The sequence below is a fragment of the Melospiza melodia genome, chromosome 11 (genome assembly GCF_035770615.1).
Source record: "Melospiza melodia melodia isolate bMelMel2 chromosome 11, bMelMel2.pri, whole genome shotgun sequence".
NCBI classification, from domain to species: domain Eukaryota; kingdom Metazoa; phylum Chordata; class Aves; order Passeriformes; family Passerellidae; genus Melospiza; species Melospiza melodia.
The window spans coordinates 26,292,778-26,319,647 of record NC_086204.1 but is presented as its reverse complement, the minus strand read 5'-3'; the positions used below and the strand labels follow the sequence as shown (position 1 = coordinate 26,319,647).

The 26,870-nt window shown below is 45.3% G+C and overlaps 1 protein-coding gene across 2 annotated transcripts in view; it reads left to right on the top strand.

The window, feature by feature from the left end:
* Positions 1 to 23,313, top strand: part of LRP8 (LDL receptor related protein 8) — a 170,727-nt gene extending 147,414 nt beyond the window's left edge. The window contains exons 6-19 of one of the 2 annotated variants that reach the window (XM_063166133.1): positions 5,981 to 6,103; positions 6,428 to 6,550; positions 9,021 to 9,140; positions 9,270 to 9,395; positions 10,094 to 10,265; positions 12,582 to 12,809; positions 13,326 to 13,444; positions 14,883 to 15,022; positions 16,165 to 16,306; positions 16,756 to 16,908; positions 17,654 to 17,884; positions 19,711 to 19,779; positions 20,018 to 20,190; positions 21,072 to 23,313. In XM_063166133.1, coding sequence (XP_063022203.1) covers positions 5,981 to 6,103; positions 6,428 to 6,550; positions 9,021 to 9,140; positions 9,270 to 9,395; positions 10,094 to 10,265; positions 12,582 to 12,809; positions 13,326 to 13,444; positions 14,883 to 15,022; positions 16,165 to 16,306; positions 16,756 to 16,908; positions 17,654 to 17,884; positions 19,711 to 19,779; positions 20,018 to 20,190; positions 21,072 to 21,110 — 1,958 coding nt within the window. In that variant the 3' untranslated portion in view covers positions 21,111 to 23,313. The remainder of the gene's footprint in view (positions 1 to 5,980; positions 6,104 to 6,427; positions 6,551 to 9,020; positions 9,141 to 9,269; positions 9,396 to 10,093; positions 10,266 to 12,581; positions 12,810 to 13,325; positions 13,445 to 14,882; positions 15,023 to 16,164; positions 16,307 to 16,755; positions 16,909 to 17,653; positions 17,885 to 19,710; positions 19,780 to 20,017; positions 20,191 to 21,071) is intronic. The other variant, XM_063166134.1, reaches the window with a different exon arrangement.
* The last annotated feature ends 3,557 nt before the right edge of the window (positions 23,314 to 26,870 follow it).

Sequence of the window (26,870 nt, the reverse complement as noted above, 5' to 3'; positions counted from 1 at the left end):
ACTCCTTTTGTGCTTTTTCCTTGAGAATCCAGAGAGGAGGTGTAAGAGCTGTTGGATGGTACCGTGCCTCAGAAGGGTTCTGTTTCACTAGAAAGACAAGGAGTGAAAAGTGGAAAAAATGTTCAAAGCCCTCAGGCTGCATGGTGGGGTCAGAGCCTGGAGGTTAGAAGCTGCTATGCTAAAGGGAATATATGATCAGCAGAAAAAAATAATTCATTTTCTGCCTCTGAAGTTGGAGTATACTGAACAAGGCAGTCAAGAGAAGTACCTCTGAAGAATCCAGTTTGAAATGCTTTTTGAGCTTAGCTTGATAAAGGCAGAGAGCTAATAAATAATGGATTTCTTTTCAGCTGGCTTTATGCATGTAACAAGCTGGTGTTGGTATGTGTGGTATTTTGAATGTTTCATCCATTTTTAGCCACTAAACTGTTCAAGCTGGTCACTTACCTGAGGAGGGAGAGAGAAGAAAACAAGAGCAAAATGTTTTGCTAGAATATTCATATGACAAGATTGAAATTAAATATTTACATAGCTGTTTATATTTAGCAGCTCTGACATTGGGCCACCTCTGGGGAGGAAGGCAGCAACCAGCTGCAAACCCAGGGATTTTTGCAAGGTGTCTAAGAAAATGTATCACTTCTGCCAGCACCATCTTTTCATACCCATGACAACACCAAGGCCGGGGTGGTGAGCAGCAGTGTGGGAGAGCCCTTCAAGGAGCTGGGGATCAGATTTCCCTCCAGGCAGAGGAGCAGGTGTAAATCCAGTGCCTTCTTTAACAAGAGAAAGATGTGGTGAATCCCAGACACCACTGTTTGCACTGCAGGAGAGCAGAGTCATGAGCCACAGGTTACCTTGGAGCTGCTGTGCCTTTAAAATTGCCAAGGACTCTTAAGAGAGGCAAGAGCTGAATAGGAAAAGCCAAAAATGTTTTGTTAGGAAGAAAGCAGCTCTGGCTGCTGGGTACAAGGCTGTCAGCTCCACCCAAGGAGGGGTGGATTAAGGTAGGCTGTCTTTTCCTTCATCCCCAAGAAGGTGCTGAAGTTGCTGACAGAGCTCTTGGGCAGCAGGTACCCAGGCAGTACTGCCGGGCTCTGAAGGACCATGGGGACTGTGGAGTCAGGAGACAGAGTTGGTTCCTGGCTCTGTTTCAGGAAGGCCAGCAGAAGCACAGCTGCTGGAGATGGGCACTGCTGCCTGGCTGGTTTGGTGCCTGTTTCCACCCTGAGCCCTCCCATGGGCAGTCCTGTACCTGTGTCCCCTCCAAATCAGGAGACAGTGGCAAGGGCTGTGCTACAAACAAGGGTGCAGAACTGGTGTCTGGTACAGGGGACTCCAGCAGAACTGATCTCTGTCCCATGGGGTGCATTCCCTGCAGTGACAGCAACCTGAGAGGATGGCTGAGATGGGACAGCTCAGGAGAGGGCAAGGTGAGCCAAGTGCAGAAAGAAAGGAGCAGCTCACTGATGGGGCTTTCTGATGAAATGTCTCTTAAATTTCAATCCCTCTTCAACATGAAATGTTTTAAGTCTTTTACAGGCCCCATTTATTTTGACACTCTGCTGGGTGAGAGGAGTGGGACTGTGCCCATGTACCTTCCTGAGTAGAGGGCCCACTGCTCCCCAGCTTCTTTCCTTGGTGTGACAGGCACCAGGCATGTCCAGCCTTGTCAGACTGCTGAGCAGTGAGAGCACAGCTCCAGCCAGCAGCTCCCAGCACACAGCTGGACACCGCTGCAGCACAGCACGGTGCTGACAACCAGTGGAGAGAGGGGGAAATGTGGCAGAAGTGACCTGGGAGAATTCTGAGCAGTGGAGATTTAGCACAATGAGGGTCTCTTTCTAGGAAGTCTCAGTCCCACACAATGTGCAGTTTGTCTAGCTGGGAGAAACAAGGATGTGAGCTGATTCTGCTGCCTTCAGTCCTGTGGATTGGGAGACAGAGGGATTCCAAGCCCCTTTGTTTTAGCAGTGCCTGGTTCTGGTGGCAGCCCAGTGCCACAGCAGTGTGTGAGCCCACAGCCATCCACACTGCATGGATGGGGTTCTCCCAGGCAGCAACCAAGAGAGGCCTTGCAGCACTGAGTGCACATCAGTGCAGCTGATGTGTTGGCTGGGTCAGAGCCAAAATTCGTGTTGCTTCCCCCTCCTAAATGCAGCTGTTGCTGGGGTGCACCTACCTGCAGGAAGGGACATTTGGGAGCTCTTGAAACTCAGCCTCACTGCTCATCTGTTGGACTGGAGAGTTTAGGGATCTTTCTGATTATTTTCCTCTGCAGAAATTCTCTGTTTGAGATCAGAATCATGGGACATGCAGAGAGTTACAGGTGTGTGACACAGCTCTGTCCCCTTAGCAACAGGGATGGCACATGGGCCCCTTGGCTGGGCTTCATTAAAACTGCAGATCCCACCACTACATCTTCTCTTGCAAATGGGGATCATATGGGGTTTGTGCAGTGTAAACAGAGGGATGGGAACTAATGCTTTAAAAAAAAGTCATGAGGCCATCAACCATCATTTGTTATAAACATTTTGGATTGGTAAATGAGTAGAGTAGAAATGAAGGGTGACAATTGGTGAACAGGTTTTGGCAGCGAGACAGCAAATAAATGGGAAGGAATGAGTCATTTCAGGAAAGCTGTGTGAGAACATTGGGTGGCTGGGGTTTTTTCCATAGCATATATATTCAAATATGTATATATGTATATTTATAAAATGAACATTAGGTTAGATTTATTAGTCTCCAAATCTGGAATGGTTATATTTTTAAATGTCCTTTGCAACTTGCATTAAGGCATCCAGGAGGGAGAATAAATAATGCTTACAACTGACAGCAAGAAAAGAGACCCCTTGAGACCTGACCTCACACTTTCCTGCCTCTGTCTCGCCATCTATAACATGGGATTGATGCATTTTGCAAATGTTGGGATTTTCTTTTTTGGGAAGGAAGGAAAAAAAACCAAAAAAACAGAAACCAGAAGAAACTGAGGCTCAGGTTTGGAGTCTGGAATAGACCTGCTGAATTTGAGTGAGGCAGCTTTGTGCCTAGGATTTGTAAATGGGAAGTGTGTCTCTTTGAGGAGGCCTGTTAATTTAGCAGGGCTTTGGTAATTAGTTTTGGATTTGATTTGCTGAGGAGATGGCTGTAAAACTACTGAGATTTCACTGATTTAAACCTTCCAAATTAGGCACAGCAATTTTCTGAATATCTTGTGCAAATAAACAGCACAGCTTTCCCTTTTCTTGAGTTACTGCTTTTCCTTGGGAATGGCCTTAATGGGAACCTGCTGTCAGCTCTGCCAGTGGGGCTGAGATGAGTTAGTGCCTCCACTTCAGGATAATTTGGAATTCTCCTGAAAAATGCAGCAAAAATTAGCAATGCCATACATGCATTTTAGTGGCTTTGTAATCAGTAAGAGCTGTTACTGTATCTGCCTTTTTAGATGTCCGTTAAGAGGCTCAGGGGCTGCTCCTCAAAGGTCTGAACTTCCACAGCTCTGATGGAGTGAGAACTGAGCCAGGAAATCCAGCCTGGTCTCCAAACTTCTGTCTCTTCTGGAAGCAAAGTTTGGGCAGTGGAGTACAGCCCCACATCTGTGTTTTGCAGTCTCTGTAGCAACTGAGCTAAGAATTGTGCTGTCGTTTTTCACTCAGTCTTGTGGTGCTTCTGCAACATTGTCTTTGCAATTCCTACAAAATTCTCCTTAATTTTAATTCATTTTAGAAATAGAAACCTTTTTGTTCTAAGCATTTAGCTATAACTGCTTTTTAGAAGAGCTTTGAAGATTACAATTGAAGACAATTATAGGTTTTATAGCAGCTGTCTTCCAAATCTGTAGCTGTTGTCACACAGATTTACTTGATGAACTGGAGACCTTTTTCTGCTCCAGAAAAGACAAAACCCCATTGGCTTTAATTACATTACACTTTTGTGAGGGGTATTTTGTGTATATATACACTAATATTTTTAGTCAGAAATGGAGGACCACCCTATCCTACCTCCACACATAGAAGTTGCTAGAGAAAAGGTGAAGCAAACTGGTTTACAAGTTAGGGTGAAGACAAGAAATAATTGTGGCAAAGGAATTTGCAGTGAGACAACTGAAAAGCCCTGCAGGGGCCCAGGTTGAGCTTGGCAGCAGTCAGGGTTTCCTGTGGAGCAGGGGGGTGCTTTCCCCATGCTCAGGGTTTCCCCAGGCAGGTGGCTGCACATGCCAGCAACAGTTTAGGCAGAAGTGACTCTGCCTCCCTGCAGGAGTTCTTGGTGCCACTTTCAGACCTGTGCCCTGTGCCTCTCCCAGACCACAGCTTTGTTTCTGTCCCTCCTTCATTTTTCTGCATTTGGTAGAGCAGCAGATCCCACGTGCTTAGTTTGGAGCTGCTGTCCCAGATGTCCCACTGAGGTTTCCCATTCCTGTGCCTGGGTTTATTAGCTGAAACATGGCAGCACAGCTGGTCCTATAACTGTGCTTATTTTGCTTGGGATTTTTTTCTCACTTTGCAGCTTTTTATGAATACAGTGCATATGGCTTTCTTCTCCAAGGAGCAGTGCTATTTCCAAACTTTCCTCATGTGAATATTGTGTATTTCTAATGACAGGCTTTCTCCCTTCCCCCTCCAGCCCTGCAGTTGTGGCTTTTCCTGTCTCTGGTGCCTTTTGCTGGCTGAAGATGGACTAGAACTAGTCCAGTGAAGCAGTCATGAACCTGGATCCTGCATCCTGCAGGATGTAATCACCAATAATGTGGAGTCTTTGTGCAACTGATACTTTATGATATTGATGCTGGCTCACTTCATGTCTGCAGCTCTTCCTGGGTTATCTGAAATTACTCATTTTTTATTAGAAGCAGTTTGTCAAATTGTCCAGGGCAGTCTGCAGACAGCTCTCACCTCCCATGTAGTACCAGCAGTGCTGGCCTCCCCTCAGTGCTCAGAAGCAGTGATTTTCTGTCAGCCCACACCAGGACACAATCATGTGATGGAAAGCCTGGAATCAGGAACTCTCCAGGGTGTGCTGCCTTAATAGGATTTTAAGAACACATCTGATGGGCCCCTCAGAAGGAAGCTGCAAAACGTGTCCAGGAATGAGGAGCCTGTTTTGCCAGGCTGCCTGATCCCTGTGTCAGCACAGGGCTGGTCCCAGCTAGGGGGGTCTCTCATTCATGGTAATTTAGGAAGGGATATATGACTGCTTTTAGCATGGTCTCTGCAGGAGTCTGGTTTATATTTTCCCCCAACTTTGCAGTTTATCAGATCTGGTTTGAGTCTGTTATAATCTGACCTGGACAAATGAATTTCAGGCATGGAAACTGGGCTGGTATTGTGGAGGTGTTTAGGGCTGGAAAGCCCAAGAAACATCTCAGTGCAGTGGAGCTCTTCTGCCTTCCAGTGGGCTGATGGCTCATGGGCATTTGGTAACCTGATGATTGTGTCTCATTGCTGCCTTCGTCCCTGCTGTGACCACACTGCTTTGGCAGAGTCACTGCAGGTCTCTTGCCCGGGCCTTAGCCCAAACATGTTTTGAAATGTATCTGAAATGTAATTTTTCTGAGGAAGGAGAGCTGAGGAGTAGTTGCCTTTGCCTTCCCAGTGTCACTGTACACTCCCAGCTGGGAAGCAGCCTGGCCTCACACAGACTGCAGCCCCAGAGCTGCCCCACTGCTGGAGTTTTGCTGCTTGCTTTGTTCTGTGTCACCTGAGAAACTTCACTGCCAGCACTGGGTCTGTTTTGCCTGGGTGTCCTCACATGGGCTTTGATGCTGATTTCCCAAGGATGTAGAAGTGGTCTAGGACAGCAGAGGGGCACAGGAGAACAGTGGCTGAGGCAGCTGCTGCCCCTCTTGCTTTGGTGGGAACAGCCAATACTCTGACATTTGTTGATGGAGGATGCAACCCCAGCAGTGTCAGAGGGACATGGCTGATGGGTAGCACACAAGTGACTGAGTTCTGTGTGCCTGATGCTTGAATGTGTTGTCTTAAAGCTCTGGTGACCTGCCGGCCAGATGAATTTCAGTGTGGTGACGGGACCTGCATCCACGGAGCAAAGCAGTGTGACAAGGTGCACGACTGTCCCGACAACAGCGACGAGGCCGGCTGTGTCCAAGGTGGGTACAGGTGCTCCTCGTGCTCCATGGGGTAAATCTGCCAGGGCTGCTGGCCTCTGGGCTGCTCCTCTGGGCCATGCCAAGCTGCTTCCTGTACAGTCTGAAGCCATTTTTGCAGTGGGATTGCTTGGGAGAGATGATTGTGCTGACCAGGCAGACTGCATGACTTGAAAAGTTCTTTGCATGATGCTTTAGGCTCAATGTTCATTTGCTTAATCCCATCCCATTTCTGCTAATGATGCCCTCCTGAGCTTTATGTCAGCCTGTTTGTTGTCACGAGCCTCATCTAACTTAGATGCTTTCCTCTCTTGCCCAACATGACAGAGTCAGCATGTGAAAGTCCCAGCAAGTTTCAGTGTAAGAGTGGAGAGTGCATTGACGGAGGCAAAGTGTGCGATTCACATAGAGACTGCAGGGACTGGTCTGACGAGCCTCTGAAAGAATGTGGTACAGTACTTGCCTTCTACGTGTTGCTCCTGTTGTAACTGCTTCCCCTCTTCTCCATCTGCTGCTCACAGCTTTGAGTGTAACCACATGTAGCTGCTAATGCTATTTCTCACTCTGCTCCTCTTTCCTTGCCTTTATTCTCTCATCACCCTTCATATGAATATAATTAGTAGCTTAGTCTGATCATCTGTAACTTTGAACTGTGCCCTTCTCCACTCAATTTTTATTCTTGGAGGGATGTATGAACTGAGCACGGGACTAGGAATGAGGAATTCCCCCTCTCCCCAAATACTGGTGTCCTCCACAACACACACCAGTTTATTTAGCCTCATTGCCTAAATTATCTTTGAATTCTAAGATGATGATAACACCATAAAAATATAGCGTTGGGAACATGCTTTGAAGGTGAAAACATGTAGAGTGGCAGCAACCCCTGAGAGAGGACTTCAGCCTTTTCTGGGTTGCACACGTTGCTGCTTTTCCCTCAGCAAAGACAGCAGGCTGCTTTCTGCAGCTCCTGCCAGCTCTGGGCTGTGGGAATGCCAGGGCAGTCGGGGCTGTTGGAGCCAGGGAACAGAGCTGAGGGCACAGAGCTGTGCCCTTCTCCATAGCACAGCCCTCTCTTGCCCTTCCCACCAGACACTGTGGGCACCAGCCCCAATCTGCAGCATCACTCAAACATGTTTGTTGTTTTTCCCAGTGCAGAGATGTCTCCAACAGGCATCTCCTTCCATGCCATCATGGAGCTCAGTGGCTGCCCCTTACATAACTCCTGTTCAGAACTGTCAGTCTCTCCCTGTTTTAGACAAGGAAGACTGTGTGCTTGCCTAGTGAAGGTGCTCCTACCTCATGCTTCCAGTGTGCCCTTGCTTTCTTCCACTAATCCTCATCTCCCTGTTTCTCTGAGTGGGTGTTGCAGTGTCTGTCTGTGGAGGTCTCCCAGCAAAGCTGGCAGCCCAGTTTGTCAGAGGAGACTGGGCAGTGGCACAGCTGGGCTGGTGCTCAACCCATGGTCATGGTGCCCCGATTGTGCCGCCCTGGGCTGGCAGTGAGGTGTTGTCTGAGCTGGGAAGCAGAGAAGAGCCCCCAGGGGAAGGTGTTTCTCAAAGGGCACAGTGCTGTGGGTTGCTGGGACACTAATGCCCACACAGGTGATCCCCACAGGAGGCAGAGGTGCAGGACACACTCCCCAGCTCAGTGTGTCTGTCTGGCCATGCTAAACTCTGCAGTGCCCTCTGAGAGTCCCCCAGAAAAGCACTGCAGAAGGCATGACAACACTTGGCTATTTTAGCCAGGCAACTTGCTCCATTAATTATGTGTTGATATCTCTGTATGTCCCTGCTAGGAAGGTGAAAGCATCCCAGAGCTGAGTTGGATTCCTTCTGGCATGGTATTTTCCCTGTCTTACTGACTTAATTGGGTTGTGGTTGTTTCCATTTTCTTCCAAGAGCAATGGTTTATTGGCTCTGCTGTGCTGCTCACCTGCAGTGTGCAAGGAAGCAAGAAATAAAAGATAAATGAAAAATTTGCCTTTAAATTGCATTATAGACTGAAGCAAATCAGTTTTCCTTGTTCTGGTGAGTCCACTATCCCTGAAATCCCACAGCTCCTGCTCAGCAGTCTTTCTTAAGGAGAGAACTTTCTCTTCACCTTTTGTAGGTCAATTACAACAAGAAGAAATGTTGTCTCTGACAGAAAACCAGCTTTTCCCAACCTCTCATTCAGTTCTACTTTTAATAATCCATTTATTCTGTTTTTCATTTCAGCACTTGAGAGCAGGATCAGACAGGTGGCCTTGGATTAGAAAAGGCCCCAGGAGAGTTTGGGGGCTGTTGCTTTGTAAATTGCACACTGGGGGTGCCAGCAAAGACTGTTGTGGGGAACGTGTTTGTGGGAGGATGTATCAGTGCTAATGGAGTATCTCTGACAGACTGCACTTGGGTGTTTTCTGGAATTTTTCACATAGATCATTCCTTGGAGCTAGATGGGAAAATAGTAGAGTATTTCAAAACAGCTGGCCCCTGGGAGATGAGAGTCCCCCAGCATGAATTATTAAAGCTCAGAGAGACTGTTCAGAAAAGTCAACATGAGCCAGCGCATGGGGAAGGAGGAGCATGCTGGTGAGAGCCCTTAGGTCCCTTGGAAGTTTCTCACATGTGGCAGAACAGCTCAAAGCAGCAGCTCTCTGAAGGGATGAGATGCAGAGACTCACATACGCTGTATCCCCAGGGCTCCCCATTCATTCAGCCACTAGCTTTGAGTCCAAATGATCCCCCAGCATTGGTTTGGAATAATAAAGAGCAAGAAAGTGATACAGTGGAGGCTTCCTGTCTCTGAAGGCACTCATGCTCTATAGGGCCTGCACCAAAACTGATAGAAATGGGAAAATTTCTGAGGAGATCTCTTAATTTTATTCAATCTCACAAGTAAAAGCCCCGTTTGTCATAGGTGACCTGTGTATCCCCTGCAGGTGTCAATGAATGCTCGATGAACAACGGTGGCTGCTCACACATATGCAAAGACTTGAGGATCGGTTACGAGTGCGAATGCCCGCCTGGATACAAGCTTCTGGATAAAAAAACGTGTGGAGGTAATTGACATGCAAACAGCAGTCCCTTGTGTTTCACCATAGAGAGACGTGATTATATTCACTTGAGCATTGCTCCATCACAGATGGTTTGATTTCAAGTTATTGATGGGTTTCAAACACTCCTTTCAGACATAGATGAATGTGAGAATCCAGACGCTTGTAGCCAGATCTGCATTAATTACAAGGGAGACTACAAATGTGAGTGCTACGAAGGATACGAGATGGACACCCTGTCCAAGAACTGCAAAGCTGTAGGTAAGGCAGCGCCACAGGCACTCTGCTTGAACACAGGAAACTCTGCTTGCTCAACAGCACAGCTCTGCTAAGAAAACACGCTCCCAGCTGAGGCAGGGGAGTGGAAACAAAAGGAAACAGGCAAATCAAGCAAAGACATTTCACTGTGAGCAGCACAGAGCTGCTGCAGCAATAGCAGATGCGTCTCTAGGCAAGAACTACTGATCATGCAGATCAGAATATTTTAACAGTGTACAGAGCAAGATTGCAGTCACTACTTGGCTGTTTGAAGCTGAAACTAGAAAAGAAAGTCTCTTGACAGGTGTTATTGAAAACAGTGCAGCAAAAACATTTTATGGTAGTAGTATTGAAAGAAAGAAAACATCCTGATTAAAACAGGGTATCTGAGCCAGCCCTCCATCCTCCCAGCTGTAAGTCACCAAAATCTGGCCCAGGATTTTGTGCTGAATGAATTGAAGATGAGGCCATTCCCCAGAGGCTGTCCAAGTGCCAGTGTGTGTCCAGGGGCTGCAGGGGTGCCTGCATGTGACAGCCCTGCCTCTGGAGCAAGTTTCCTCTTGCTTCCAGTGTGGTGTAAAGCTTCAGTACAAACACAGCTATCAGTGACTGATAATTCCATTCTTGTTTGAGAAATGAAAGCTGAATCCAGCCCCTGGGACAGCTGCTGAAGTGACAAATGTGCTGATTTTGTGTGGTAGGCAAGAGCCCGTACCTGATCTTCACCAATCGCCATGAGGTCCGTAAAATAGACCTGGTGAAAAGGGACTATTCCCGCATCATTCCCATGCTGAAGAACGTGGTGGCACTGGATGTGGAGGTGTCAACAAACAGAATATACTGGTGTGACTTGTTCTACCGAAAAATCTACAGGTAAGGGGCAAGAGAGGATGTGTGTGCTGGTCCCCTGCCAAAGCTGCATTCCCTGTATCCCCTAAAGCAGTGCAGGGTAAGGGCACCTGAGGGCTTTTCTGCCCTGACAGGATAACCTGTTGTGGCCCAGACTTGGTAATCTTTTTGGGGAATTGATAAAGACATCAGAGGCTTGTGCAGTTATCTCTTTGATAATACAGGGTGACTTTTCACCAATGCCAGTTCCTGCTGCACTCAAGCAGTTAAATGTAGGGCTCTTGTTTCCTGAGCCATGGATACTGCAAAGCAGGGCCAAGGCTGCTGCTGCGCTGTGAGAGCTGTATGGGAGGCCACAAAGGACCTGGCATCTGGAAGCACAAAGCAGGCAAATGGTGGGAGCAAGGAGGCAGCCACACAGTCACAAGCTGCTGCCCACTGTAGTCTCTGGTAGATTGGATTTGAATTCACAGCACCTGACCACAGTACACATTCTGTAACTCTCATTCTCACTCCTCCTTCAGCTGTTTTTATGGCATCCATCACAATTATTATGTGCTGGGGCTTAGCCAAAAAAGCATTTAATTTATGTGCTGAAAATCCCCCGTGTATATTCTGATTTGCACAGCTATTGCAGCTTCTGCAGTGGTTTGCTCTGGATTTCAGCTAATGCTCAGGCACAGGCTGACTGGTGTCAGCACGTGGGAGCCAGGCCAGGGTTTCTACAGGCACTGGTAGCTCCCATGCCCTGCAGGGATATCTGCCCAGGCTGTGCTGGGCATTGACCACCAGCAGCTGGGCAGGTACCCTGAGGGGCCTGTGGGGCTCTGAAAGAGGAGGGATAGCTCAGGAAAAAGCTGTCAGCACTCACTGGGTCTGTCTGGGCAAAGGCTGAGTTCGTACACAGAGGATTATCCAAGACACTGCTCCTGCAGCTTTCCAACAGCAAATATGCTGGAGTGCCTGGGAACAAGCAGTCTGTGGCTGAGAGGCTATTGCAAGGTGAAAACTGTGGGACAGGAGGTAATCACTGGCAAGAGATCCTGTCTCATTATGGTCACCTCATTTGCCTTTCCAGATCCTGTCCTGTTGAGGTGATGTCTCCTTTGGGGTGTCACATCTTTTACAATATTTAGTTACTGGGAGAATTGAAAAGTCACCTGTACTTGAGCCCTTCCACTGTGGAAACTGCAGGAGCCTCTTGCCTTTCCCTCCTGTGCAGGCACAGGTGGGAAGCAGGGAACACAAGTGTTCCACTGGCAAGGGATTACTGGCCTGGAGCTGGGCACTGAGAGCACAGGGTCCCTCTGGAATACTGGCATCTTGGGAGCACTGTCAGATACCCATAGAGCCCTGAGGTACCATCCCTGTGGTGCTGGGTCAGAGACAAACCAAAACCATTCTTGTAGGAAGATGCAGCAATGTGCTGGCCATCCAGGCTGACTCTGCATGGCCATTCCAGCCCTGACTGCAGACTGTAGAAGTGTCAGGAATTCCTGGGTTTAGATGTTTCGGTTCCAGGGTCTAATCTGATATTGGAGAACTCAGCTCCCATGCAATTCACCTTCTCATTCCATCAGCAAAGGCAGGATGGGCAGTGAAGAGGAAGCCTCTTACGATTCCAAATATGTGGGGTAAGGGGCAGAAACTTCTGCTTTATAACTGTTCTAAGATGTACTCAGTTATTCTAAGAGCCAGACTAAGCTTCTGCAAACACTGATGCAAACTCAGAATAACTCATTTCAGTGCACTCAGCAGAATTGATACTGAGAGCAGAATCAGCCTGTGTGGTTGTAGGAGCAACATTCCAGTTATTTATGAAACATCCATGTGGAGTCTGCTGCCTTTCATTATCGTTTTGAAAGATTTTGAAGCTGCCACTAATATTTAGTGAACATTTTGTTTGTATCTAGTGAAATCACTTGCCAAATTAATGCAGCTTCATGAATTCCTTTGATGAGTCATATTTAGCTACACAGCTCCTAATTCTGCAGTACATTTAAGCACATTTATTGCATGCTCAGTTCAACTCTGCTCAGCAGAGCTCTGGAGATTATATTTTTCATGTCCATAAATCCCACAAATCAGTGCTGTTGAAGTTAACATGCCAGAAGTCAAATGTTTTCCTGAATTGTGCAATTACAGTAGGAAGCAGGTAGAATGACGAAATGCACAGTTCCCCACTGTGGAAATGCTGCCATATGGGAATGGGGAAATGAGAGGCTGTAGGAGCAAGCAGAAGGTTGCAGGAGCACCATAAGGGTTCCTGTGTCAGCCATTCTGCCCCTGGGCCCAGCTCTGGGAGCCGTGTGGGAGCCCTGTGACCTCCTGTCCCCGCAGCGCCTACATCGACAAAGCGAGCGACACGGCCGAGCAGGTGATCCTCATCGACAGCCAGCTCAACTCCCCCGAGGGACTGGCCATCGACTGGGTCCACAAGAACATCTACTGGACAGACTCTGGAAACAAAACCATCTCAGTAGCCACTGCAGATGGAAGCAAGAGGAGGACACTTTTCAACAGCGACCTCAGCGAGCCCAGAGCCATCGCTGTGGATCCCACACAGAGGTAGGGGTGCACACCCCAAACTCCCCTTTGCCAACAGACACGTTCCAGTCACAAACCTGGGGGTGGTTCTCATCTCACCAGGACTCAGATGCCCTTTGAGATGCACCCTGCAGTGGGACTGTGGAGAGGCTTTAACTAGCCCTTGGCAAGGTCCTGCTGTTAAAATCAATTCAGGGCCAGTTCATGTGTTCAGTGCACCTGAGCTGGTCCTGGCACAGAGGCTGTGCTGGGAAATGAAGTCAGCCTGACTTGTGTTTGGGCTGTTTGGATGAGTGAATGCCAGGTACCTAACAGGCACAGCAGGAGAGTTTTCAGGGGTTAGTTACTGGGGTGAGATGCTGCATTCTGGTGCAAGTTTTGTGGCAGATTACTCAGTGGGAGAACTGCACGTGGTTCCACCAGAGGAATTAACTGCTGTAACAAGGAGAGAATCTTTGGCACATCTTACTGCAACCAGCAGTGCAAGTTTCTTAGCTGGAGTCCAGCTTATTGCTGTCTTACCTGTGCCTCTGGCAGGTTCATGTACTGGTCTGACTGGGGAGACAAAGCCAAGATCGAGAAGGCCGGTCTGAACGGCGCGGGGCGGCGGGTGCTGGTCACCGACAACATCGAGTGGCCAAACGGCATCACCCTGGGTAAGTGCCCAGCTCAGAGCTGCAGCACCCGCTGGGCCTGAGGGAAATCTGCTTCTGGTGTTAAACAAGTGGGAAAACAAAACTGTAAATGCTCAAAGGCACCTGCACACACAAATCCTAAACTGGTCAGTCAGTTGCTGCTGCTCACACACGAGTTCCCTTACCTCAGTAGCACAGCCAGAAAGTCTTGCTGTAGTCAGACCCTCATACTGCAGGAGCCTTGAGCTGCCTGTCATTGTGCCTTAAGGCAAAAGGAAAGTTTGGGGAAGGATGCAGAGCTGTGACAACACTTTAGGAGTCTGCAAAGCATTTGAATCCTTGTTTCTAAATGTCTCTGTAGCTGGGCCTGTCTCAGGAGCAGTGTCAGGATCCTGCACTGGACTGATGAATGGTGCAGAGGGAGAGGGACAGGGCCTGCAGAGCCCATTCCCTGTCACCATTCCCTGCCTGCCCAGCTGCTCAGGGTGAATGGAGCCACTGAGGGCTGTGGTGGTTCTCACTGCCACACCAAGCAGCAGAGTGGGAAGGAGGTTTCATGGAGCAGCAGGGAACATCCTGCTCTGCACTGGGAGCTCTGTGTGTTTAACACCATGCAGATGTGAGGTTCTCTGCTTGGCTTTAAAAATGCTGGCTGTGGCAAGGATGGAGGAGGAAATGCTGCTGCCATTACATACTGCTGAAGTGCTACTGCTGGGAACAAATAACGTTATCATTTAGTAATTAAGAAATTAATTAATGACTTGTTTAATTATTATAATTGGTTTTGTTGGCTCTTATCCACTTGCATTCTGTTCAGTCAATCCCATCCAAAATAAGTGAATTTGCTCCAGAAAGAGGAATGCAGTTCTTAGCATTCCAAATAACATTGAATCCTTTCCTCCCACTCTTACCTGCACCCTCCCCAACCCTGGCTGGTTGTGGTAGGACTGTCCCCAGCAGCAGATTCCCCCAGCCTGCAGCATAAGAAGGGTTTCCTGCCCCAGGACTCTTCTTCACTGAAAATGTGTGAGTCTCACAGCTCCTTCAGAGAGGTGTTTCATTGGAATCTCAGTAGTTGTTCTCCAGCAAGAGCCAAGGCCTGAACAACCTTGGGAGGGATGAAGCTTCTCACCCAGGCACTGATGGGGAGAATCTGGGAAGCCCAAACTGCTGCTTCCCTGCTGCTCCTGGTAACAAAAGAACCTCACTGTACAAGACTGTCAGTCAGGCATTCCCCACACACACAGAGCAGAATGTTCCTCCTTTTTAATCTTATTTATAGGGTCTTATCCCAGCATATCTGGGCACTGATTCAAAATCAGAACTAGTGTTAAAAAAAAAAAAGAGTCCCAATAATAAAGAGATTAGTCATGCTGCCAGAAGGAAAAACATGCTGGGCAAGAGCAAAAGAGTTACAAGAGCTGTGTGTAATTTTGCTTCATTGTGTTTTACTTTCCAGATTTGCTGAATCAGCGTCTCTACTGGGTAGATTCCAAATTGCATTCACTGTCCTGCATTGATTTCAATGGCAGCAACAGAAAAGTTCTGATCTCCTCTGTGGATGATCTGAGCCATCCTTTTGGCTTGGCAGTGTTTGAGGTAAGAGTGGAAAAGGGATGCAGAACAGACTGGAGCTTGCAAGAGGTCTCAGAGCTCTTCTTGATTGAAAGTTCTGCCTTTTGCCCAGCACAGAGCTCAGTGAGGGCAGCTGCTGCTATAGAAACCGATTAACCTCGTGTGGGCTCAGCAGGGAAATTGGTTTTTAAAGCCTTAATCAAGAGCAAAGTGTTATCTCATGCTTTTACCTAATGCAGCACCAGTGCATTAAATGATCAGGGGAACAAAGGCTTCAACTTTGGCGCTCACTGTAGGTAAGTCATAGCAGAGAAAGGTCCAGTTGGTGTCTGGCTCAGGAAATCCCTCATCCTTAAATCCTTTATTCCTCCTGTGTGAAGTGTGTGATATCTGGGCATCTAACTTTGGGCATAGGTTTCTCCAGGTCACTGTTGCTCTTCAGTGCTATCCCCATCAGCAGCATTTGGAAGGATCTCTTGGGTTATTCCACCTCTCTCCATCCTTCCTGGTAGGAATGGCTGTGTAGGACAACAGACAAGTTCTGCTTTTGCTAAGCTGCCCTGTTGTCCAGCAGTGTGGCTTTCCTTCAGGAAATACACATGGGTTTGGGAGGCAGCAGCACACACACATGACCAAGCAATTAAACTGCTTGGTAATAATGTGATTCCTGGGTACCTCTTCCACCAGTAGTTCTGTATCTTTAGACATAGTATGCCATGTAAAATATAGTAATATAAAAGAGAAATAGGTGCTCTAGGCACTGGCCTCTTCACAGAGACCTGTTTAATGCAGATCTTACCTAAGGAAAGGAGGAAAAAATCAACAAGGTAACAAATGTTTCTAGTACAGAGTGTGGCCCTTTGCTCATGATCTACCCCAGCTTACAAAGAAAAAGCAGTTCAGAAACAACACACATGCAACTTGTCTGTACTTTACCAAATTTCTCCCTCACCTCAGTCTCAGAGCTACTCAAAATTTCACAGCACTTTGTAAACTTGTAGGAGTGCTGGGCTTTTGAACATTGTCCAAAACAGAAAAAAGCTGCAGACAGAAGTAGCGTGAACAGAAGGTGCCCCAAGGTAGGAACATGGTGCACTGACTCTGGGACTGCTGGAGTTTAATCCAATTTGAGCAGGCCAGGTCAGGAATGTGTGCATTCCCTGCAGGACAGAGTGTTCTGGACTGACCTGGAGAACGAGGCCATCTTCAGTGCAAACAGGCTCAATGGCTTGGACATCTCCATTCTGGCAGAGAATCTCAATAACCCTCATGACATCGTGGTGTTCCATGAATTAAAGCAGCCCAAAGGTAAGAGGTGTCCTCAGGATGTCATGGCCCTGAATCAGGTTTGTTAGAGCTGGCAAATGAAATGCTCCCTGATGGTTCTTGATGAGAGAGAATGCACAGGTAATAATGGGAAATCAATGCCTAATGCTTGAAGTTCCTGCATAATTAATTCAGCAGCAGCATTTATTGAAGAATCTGCAATTTGCTAATAGCTGTTTAATTAGCATCTTTGATAACAGTGAGTTACTCTTGTCACTGTGATGCTTCCCATTCATTATGCACTTGGGAAGTTTTTATAGTACTTTGTAAGGTTCCACTCTACCATACAAACTGTAAAGATGCCTAAGCTGCCTGATAAATCGAGGTAGGGAGTGAGAGAAGGTCTTTTCAGAAGATCTGATATTTCTTTGCCAAGGGCAGGAAATAAATTATTAGAAAAATAACTTGTCTTTTCTTCCATCCTTGAACAGCTCCAGATTCCTGTGAGCTCAGCCCCCAGCCAAACGGAGGCTGTGACTATTTGTGTCTTCCTGCACCTCAGATCTCACCCCACTCCCCCAAGTACACCTGTGCCTGTCCCGACAATATGTGGCTGGGTCCTGACATGAAAAAATGCTACAAAGGTAAACACCATCACATCTCCATTTCACTGTCCCAACAAAATCATAGTCACAGTGAATATATTTCTGATGGTGAAAACACAAACACCAACTTCTGTATTCCACTCCTTGCTGCCCACAGCAGCACTGTGGTGTCCTTGTTGAAAGCTTGCTTATTTTGGAAAGCTTCACCAGAAAAAAGATACAGCAGGAAGAGGGGAAAAAAGGGCTAGGGACCAGCACTAGAACTGTGAATAGTCAGTACATCATTAAAATAGATTTTTCATACATTGATATATTGATTATGTTATACATATATATGCAATGTGTACTTATATATCTATTTAGGTATCTATATATCTATCCATAGATAAGAAACCAGGTCTGAAGAGGACACAGTTTTTGTTGATATATCCTGAAGAGACGAGTGGCTTCAATGTAGTTTCTCCTAACATGCAATGAGTTCCTGGTACAAATTCAGAATCTTGGGAGGTTCTCAAAAACCCCCAAGTCTGTGAGCTTCTTAGCTACCTTCAATACAGACTGATTTTTTATTAGTATTAATTAATCAAGCTTGACTTCAGGAAATAATTTCTGTAGCTTTAGGCAGAGCACTGTCAATAGTTTGACTATCTGGGAAATGGAATTGGAATTTAGTTTCTGCTTGTCTTCATTAAACATAACAATCCTTTTTAGATTTATATCACCATTTGTGATTTGTTTGGTGTACTTGCTTTAACCAAATGTCATTGTTGCTCTTGGTTTTCAGAGCTTCCAACCACTGCAGCTCCTGTAGTGGTTTCCACAAGCACAGCGTCCCGTGCTGGCGGCACCACGACCATCACTGCTGTACCTGGCAGTGCCAATGACACCACTGGAGCTGTCCCCAAAGCTGTACCAGAAGCTACAATCACCACCCCAAGCCTTCATTTACCTTCCACCACATCCATCCTGATAGACTCTGAGATGACCACTGGGAACAGCAATTTGTCACAGCACTGTAAGAGAATGAGATTCCTTTCCTTCTCCCGTATCACAGCTCCTGCTGCACTGCAGGAGACCTGACCCAATGTCAGAATTGCAGAGGGGTCAGTGCAGGCACACCCTGGTGCACAGCAGGAGGCATCAGCTCCTCTCTCTGCAGGCACCTGAGCTGTGATGGCTGCTGTCATTCCAGTCACTTGGCATGTCAAGGAACTTATATCAGCTTTTATCCAAGGCACATGAACAGCCCTGAGAGTTCACATCAGCCCTTGCCAGTACTGGCCCATCCCAGCTTCAGTGCTGCTGACAGTAGAATGGATGGTTCTGCTGGTGCTTCCCCTGTTTTAATTGTTTAATTATTAATCTGATCCGGCACAAGTTCTGGGTGAAAAATTCCCCCTGTGCATCTTTAGTGCTGCTGGACATGTGGAATCACAAGACAAGCTGCCTCTGGTTTGTGTGGCCGTGCTTGGCATGTTGATGTGGCCTCATCATGACACAGGTTTGAAGTTTTGCATTATTTATCAGAAGAGCATCCCAGTGGAGAGCACTAATAGGCTCTCCTCAATGCAACACCAGCCTCAGAGCTAACAGGCAATCCCTCCAGGTCCTGCTGCCAAGGCAAAGCAGAAAGGCTGAACTGCTATTAAAAAAAAAATTCTAGTCCAGAGAGAAGATTTTGCTCTGCAAGACCTCAAATAGACATGTATGTTTGAAACCAGTGAAATGCTGTTTCCCCTGACTGTTTCACTGTTTCCATTACATCTGGAAAGCAGCAATACACCAGCCTGTCTGTAGAACTGTGCTGCATGGGGAAAGCACAGCCAATGGCTAAAATGTGTTCAGTTCTCTCTGTGCAAGTTTCTTTCAAATGCATTAATTACCTTTTTAATAAGCCATGGAAGAAAAATTATTTTATTGTCCACTTTGGAAATGGTGTAGTTTTTTTATTAAGTAAATAAACAACTATGTAATGGAACAGCTTGCCACAGGGAAGTATTTAAAAGTTGCATGAATTGGTGTATCAAAAGAAAAAGTACAGTTAGTTCCTCCTCTTGCAACTCCTGATATTTTAGCAAAAGTAGATTTTCTCTACTGATATGAGAGCTCAGAGCAAACATTTTAAAGTATAGAACTTGAAGGGTTATATTGAATTTTTTAAAATTATATTTTCCTGCAATTGCCTTTTTCTAAGTACAGTATTGAGTTTTGGGACTACTCTTGCATGCTGGGGCAGGCTGCAGCAATGAGGGATAGATGTGTTCACTAACTCCTTAGCTATAAATAATAAAAAAGGAAAAAATTAAACAGAGAAGCTGTGTAGATGGCTTTGAACTACATTCATTTTCTGACAGCTCAATAAGTCATTCATTGTGTCAGTACTAGAAAGTGTTCTGTTGTGGATTTTCAGGAATGCTCTTCACCATCCCCTGGTGCGTGCATGGCATTCCCATTAAATGTCAGGTTTTTAAAATTGGACTCCTTTTTGTGCATGGAAAATTGGAGGCCCAAGCACAGTCACCATTTCTGGTCAGAGGTTCTCTTGACATCCTTGGAGCCTGGAGTGTGTGAGTGTCCCTGCAGGGGCCTGGAGCTCTGGGTGTCCCTGTCCCCTGGTGAGGCAGCAGCACTGCAGGGACCTCGTTCCTCAGGAGGGAGCTCAGCTCAGCCCTGATCCCTGTGTGCTGCTCAGTGTCATCTGAATCATTTTATTATGAAACTTTTTGTAAATTCTTTAATTGCAAAAGCTTTCTGATGGGCAGAACAGCACAGGTACTAACAGAAAACATTCTTTAAAAGCAGCAAACGAGTTAAATGATCAGAACACTTCTGTAATTACAGATGCAAATGATGATGAAGGCTTTGGTTCAACTGTGACAGCAGCTGTGATTGGAATTGTCATTCCTGTGGGTAAGCAGATTGGATTTAACCTTTGAGGGAGTTCACCAAAGTGCAATACCAAAATATTGTATTTACCACAGTGAATACACTTTTCCAGTTTTCATTGATGGGGTGGGAAAGAGCACAGGACCTGCTGAACTGGGGAACAATGGCCCAGCTGTGAGAAAATGTTCTGAGGATGGTGCCAACATGGGAACATGCAGCAGATCCTGCCTGCCTAACAGCCCCTTCTGTCCCCTCTCCTCAGTGGTCATTGGCTTGCTGTGCATGGGGGGATACCTCATCTGGAGGAACTGGAAACGGAAGAACACCAAAAGCATGAACTTTGACAATCCAGTTTATAGGAAGACAACAGAAGAGGAAGATGAAGACGAAATCCACATTGGGCGAACGGCCCAAATCGGACACGTGTACCCAGCAGTAAGTACCTGAGGAGATGGCTGCTGGAGAATATTAATGCTGTTCAGAGTTCCAATAGAGAATTTGGATTAGTGTTATTTATTTGCCACATAATGACAAAAACCAGAACCTCTTTAGTATCATTGATCAGGCAGAAGCTTAAACTTCTGGCAGCCCCTGCAGTTGTCTTAGAATGCAGTGCTCTTCCTCAGATACTCGGTTCAAATGAAGAATGATTGTCCTAACCAAGGTACCAACCTGACAAAGGTAAAGCTCCCTCAAGAGCTACCCCAGGATGGGACAGGATTCCTCATCCCCTACTGGATTCCATTTTATCTGTGTTTAGGCTGCTACCATGTGTCCAAACTATCCTAAGGATAAATTCAGTTTCTCTACATACCAGGGAGAATATTTTCTCTATAGCAACAGTATAAAGAAAAGTCACATTTCTCATAAGGAGACGTGACTGAAATTCTGTAAGAAGTTAAGGAAAAGGATCCTCCCTCACAGCAGCATCCCTGGGGAGAGGAGCACTGCTAGGTGTAAGTGCATTGTGTTTTCAGAAGAGTGCAGGAAGATCCAGAGTAATGAGTGAAGGCAGTACAGCTCCTGCAGGCAGGCAGGTGGGTGGATAATGTCTCTGTGATCTAAAGATCCCACACAAGATCACACTGGAGGAAGTGCCATCCCTTACAAGGAATTTTATCCAATATACATGGACAGGAAACTTCCCAGCACCTCTTAGTAACACTTGAGCAAATGACCTCATTTGGGGAGGGAAAAAATCCCTATCTAGAATAGACTTGTGACCAATACAGGAGGGCCAGCCATGGGAGCTCTAACTAGAAATACAAGTTAGCACCAGTATCACAGTTCACAAGGGTGTGTTTTTCCCTCCCCAGCGTGTAGCACTAAGCTTAGAAGATGATGGGTTGCCATGAGGATGAAGATGCTGCTCCAATCACCTGAACACTGAACAAATCTGCTTTGGATCACAGAACCTGCTTCTTCTTTTTGGTCATTATTTATGTTGCAGAAGGGTAACCACAAAGTTATAATGAACTGCAAACATCCAAAGGATGTGAGAGTTTTGTATGTATAATCTTTTATACACATTTTAACTTGTTGCACTACCCATTTGTGATAGTGAATAAGCAACAGCTGAGCTACTAACTCAATGTACATAACCAGCCAGGCTGAAGGTTCAGTAGCTATTGCTTTATTTTAAGACTATATTTATAGATATTTTGTAAATATGTTGAATATGCTTTGTGGCTATCCATCAACATAAGTAAAATAAATTCTGTACAGGCAGTTTAGAAATATTTATTAACAAAATCTGGATTATAAGATCTGTTCTGTAAATATAGTAGAGGGGTGAGAGTATTTATTTTTTGTATGTTTGGCTTGCTGTGCATAGATTATCTGTGTATATATCTATCTGGATGAGATAGATATATAGGCATATAAATATATACATATATATAAATATATATATACATATATTTTAAAACTACTAGCCTACATTTATGAAAATTAGGAATAATTGAATTTTTACAGGATGTTTGAGAAGTTTGCTTTGAAATCTAAAGACACTATGTTAGATAGAGCTGTAGTGTAAGTTAGCTGACCAGTGAAGCACTCCTTACAAACATCTCCTGATTTCCATCCTGGTTCTTAAGGGCTGCTTGTACATTTTCCAGTCTATCCATGAAGAATCCATGCAGTGCATTAAACTGGAGAGCTATTGCCTACAGCATTTCAGTCAGGAGAAACTCCTACAGCACCCAGGGGTTTTGTGCTGTATTGTGGCTTTTTTACAGCTTGGTACAAATCTGATTTGGTTTTTGTTTGTTTGTTTCTAAATGTAAATTTAAATGCTTTTCCACACTGGGAATCTTGCATCTCTTAAATCAGCTCAGAATTAACAGAAACAAAGATTTAGCCATATATTTCCACACTCCCAAGTGAGCACTCTCCCTGGTTCATCAGGAAAATAGCACAGGAACAAAAGTCACTTCCTTCCCTCCTTGCCCCTGTCCCTGCTCATACTGATAAAAGCCCCAATTTTAGGAGCTGCTGTGGCACACACAGAACTCTTCCCAAGTCCTGCCCTTTGGCTGGGTCATCCTGCACCTGGCAGGAAAAACACTTGATTTTTCTCATCTCATTCTATAGGATTTCCTGGGAATTCTGTGGGAAGTGAATACATTTACCTCCCACTGCATAATGGACTAGTACCTCCCTGAACTGTACCAAATCCTAGAGAAATCTTCCTCATGTTTTTATGTCAGTCCAAGCTTTTGGATTTGAGTGAATAGAAGAAACTCAGGCTGAGTAGGTTTGGAGTTTTTTTCCTTTTTTTTTTTTCCTTTCTTTTAGAATAAATTTACAGAGTTAATGGAAGCTGATTCTTGACTAAGAGAAGAAAGAAAGTGTTTAAAGCCCTGGTATGCATTCCAGACATAATCCATACTCTCAAATGCCTCATGGCCTGCATAGACAATACAGAAGTAATCAAACATCCTTCTATTCCAAATTTTAGATTTTAAGGCAGTGACAACATGAGTGAGCTATCCCATTGTTGTTTTAAGGTATGAAGCTCTCTTTCTATAAATCCATGCACTGTGTGCATGAAGAAAAAAGCTGAGCAAGGCTGTATGTGATAACACTGTAACTAACAGACGAATGTAAATACATATGAAAGTTCTACAGTTTTGATACTTTTTTAAGAACACACAATCAAACCTGTACAAACCATGTGTAAAAGGCTGCAGGTTTTTTCAAACCATTGTAAATGAACTCAATGTGCAGTGCTGATTTCAACCTTTACAGATTTATAACTACTGAGAAGTAAACACCAAATTTGTTTTTTAAGAAGTTAATTATTTTAAATAATGGTTCAGATTGGTAGGGTGATATTTAACATTGTAATCATTTCTGCTCTGTCTTGTCATTCTGAAGTTCTGTTAGAGTAAGTTCTTGCTTGGTGCCTTTTGTGTTTCAGTTCTTACCTTGCAGACAAAAGGCCCAGGGAGGGGCGGGGGGGGCTCTGTGTAACACTTGCTGTACTGGAAACCAAATGACCACGTTTGTAAAACAGTGCACTGTTTCTATAGAAAGATTAAATTTTTTTATCTGGGATTACTGAACTAATTACTTCATGGTGTCTGAAATGGGACTGTATCATATTTTGTTCTGAGTTTTCCCTAACTCTTAACTGCCCAAATCCAGAGTGGGATTTGGGAGCAGTGCTGTGTAAGCAGCTGTCCAGCTGCAGTGTCACAGCAGCAGCACTGGGGACAGTTCATGTTCCACACCAGAGCACTTTGTTCTAAAGTCTCTTTTCCTGCCACGTGGGTTTTGGTCATCTGCAAATCACATGGCAAACAGCACCAGCTTCATTTCCTGACTCACTGATGTAACTGAGTAAAACTCCCATGGTACAATTACACCAGGCCTTACCCAGAGTGAGAAAATGTCCCAGAACTGAACAGTGCCCACAGCAGTGGTGCAGTTTTCTACCTGAACTATTACATGCTGGACTATTCAACAACTAATTGCAAATGACTCAGTTTCTTCTTGGAGCTTTTGGTTAAAACACCTACACAAGCTGCAGAACTCCTTAGAGCCACACTTCTGCCAGCTTGGAAAAAAAGACAGAAATACTGCTGTTCTTGGAATCTCAAGAGGCAGGCTCACTTCTTTTCTTTTAAACATACAAACAGCCCCTCCCATAAAGCTGGAAAAATGTTCATGTACTGGAGGTATGACAGTAATTTTGGCTGGACAGATAAGTGACTCAGAACTAAACACTGTTAACTTGCTGTCTCTCCCCTGTCTCCTGAAAAATGAAATCCTGGATAATACAATACAATACAACACTCCACAGCCTTTCCCCACTGCGTGTTGTTCAAAGCCCTTGGAAGCAGTGCCTTTACTGAAATTCTCTTTCAGCCAATTCTTAGCCCCAGAGGAAGCAGCCAACCAGGTAAAACTTTTCAAGCACAGAGTTATTACCAAACTAATATGGACTGATATACTGGTAAATATCAGTGGTTTAGTTTTCTATCTAACTGAAAATGGGCTTTTTCTTACTTCAAAACATTCTTCCCTTTCAGTTAAGTATTTTAGCAAAGTAATATGGCAACAAATAGAAAAAGTGAAACAACAAAATTCTCCAGGCCTAAATAGCAAGGACAGCACAGAAGGAAATTGAAAGAGCCTCATAACAGAGTCTCAAACCTACCTGGGCATTAAACCTCCCAAAACAACTCCCTTTTTAAATTATTTCTGCTGTATTAGCAATAAAATTACATTTTTTGTTTCAGTTCTTACACACAGTTACTGTACAGTCTGAGCTAATCTGCACCAACACTGTTCTGCCTGCTCCCATTAAGATGCTCTCTGGACTACAGGGACTCATCTCTGTCCCTCGGTGTTTATGTAACACGTGGAACTCAGTCACCTTTCTGCAGGAATATGTGTGCTCATTTCCTTACACTGTTTGTTCTCCATCAAACCAGCCCTTTAACTTTGGGAAACACTTTTAAGTCTGCCTTACCATCCTTTCCTTGAAGCAGGGGCCTGCAGGCACAGGCTGTTGTGAGCTCTGTCACTGCTCCAGTGCAGGCATTTACAGAGTGGTGCCAGTTCCAGCTGTCTCCTAAATGCACATTTCCTCTGAGAGAAATGGGAAATTTCCTCCTGAGAATGGGAGTGACAGAAGGCCTTTGCTGGGCAAATGGCATCCAGGCAGGTCAAACCCCACAAGAGAAAAATGGGGGGGGCTCACTTTCTACAGAGACCAGACTGGCTCTTCTCAGACAGGTGAAATGAGCCTGGCCAAGTTTGCCAGGGAGCTGGCATTACACCCCAGGGAATGGACTGAGCCCTCTTGTTTCACTTGCATGGCTTTGAGCACTGACTCCCCAGCCAAGACACAACTCTCAGGGTACAATTTTACACAGAGAAAGATGAACTCATGGCTTTTGCTATCACAGCAGCAGAGACACAAAGGATCAGCTTCACCATAGCTCACCTCCCAGAGTGTCCCAGAAGATGGCCTGTGTGCCTCAGGGTGCTGAATGTGCATTTCTCATCCCAGCTTCCAGAAGAAGCCAACAAGCACCAGTCCAGGCTGAGTTCTTGGCTTTTACAGGAGGGCAGTAATGCCAACCTGTATCTGCATCTATGCATCAGCTAGCAGAATGAGAATAAACATGCTTTAAAAAATGATAACTCCTTTTGCAAATTATTTGCAGCATTCAAATCTCTCCATGTACCTCAGTGGGAGAACATTTCCTTACAGGATTAGCCACAGCTGCCTGCTGAGTTCCCCACACTATCAAGGAAATCACTGTAATCTTGTCAGTGGTGATAAGGCAGTGCCTGAGCTGAAGTTATGGCAGTGAAAGAAGCAAATCTCCCTGATAGTTTGATAGGCCCTGCCTGGCTCCACGGATGATGTACACAGGATTGCAGAAGGCTGGACTGATAATTTTGTCTTCAGTTCAGTTCTTCAGCCCTTGCCTCAAGGCTACAAAGTCAGGTAGAAGAGGAGAGGTTTTACCTGAAGTTCTTGGCCAGGTACAACTGAGGCCAAAAGCAAAGACATTCCACATTACCCTATTCAGGACTTTATCTGCTGACTCTGCCAATCAAGAATTAATTAGTTCCCCCTACAGTAATTTATTTTCATGCATACATTTCCCCACTGGGGCTCAGCTAAAAGCACATACATTACTTTAATTCAAGCCATTACACATAAAAGATTATGGAAAGCCTTACTACCAAACATTCAAGAAAAATCCCTGAATCTACACATTTTACTAATAAGGCACAGACCTAAATAAGTTCTAAGCAAAGAGAGCACCTTGAAATGATGCTTAGAAGATAAACATTACTTGGAAGGTAATATTTAGGTCTAAGCTTCATTGACAGAAATTTTCTTACAAAGGCTAAAGCTGACTTCTAGACTTCCTGCAATGAAAAGCTGACTCAAAATCAATGGAAATTGGCATTATTTTTAGCAATATCTGAAATGGGTGTCACATTCAAAAGCCTTACCTCATGAACTGACTTCATATTTCTTTGATACTAAAGGCATCAGTGGCAATAAAAGTCATGAATAATAAAAACTTTCTCAATCACATCAGTGGCTGGCAGCCTGTAGAGGAGCAGGTGAGGTTAAGAGAATCTCTGGCTATAGAGGTCTTTGCAGGAAAAGCCAAATTAAAACCTTTTTTTCCCTTATGGAGTTCAGTTGACACAAGCTCCATCCCAGCATGGTGAGGCATGAACTCTCCAAATTACATCTCTCCTTGTGTCTTCCTTTTTTCTTTTTTCAAAGGTGATTTAAGAACTATCCATACAGACTCTAATCATAAAAACCTAGTTTCTCTTCTATAGACTAAGAGACAAAACCAAGGGCTTGGCTCACAATCCCCAAGGATTAGTTACAGTTGTTCCCTTGCCTTGGCCATGGCTCTGCTCAGGATATAAATAAGCAGTGATGCTTTAATCATTACAACTGACATGCACAACCACCAAATACAGAACATTTTGGTGTTTTCTTCATTCATGTTTTCAGTTTACAGAAGATCACAGGGCTACAATATTTGCTGCATAGAGAGGTTGCAGCTTCTCCATCCCTGGAAGTGTTCAAGGCCAAGCTGGAATATCCTGCTCTAGTGAAAGGC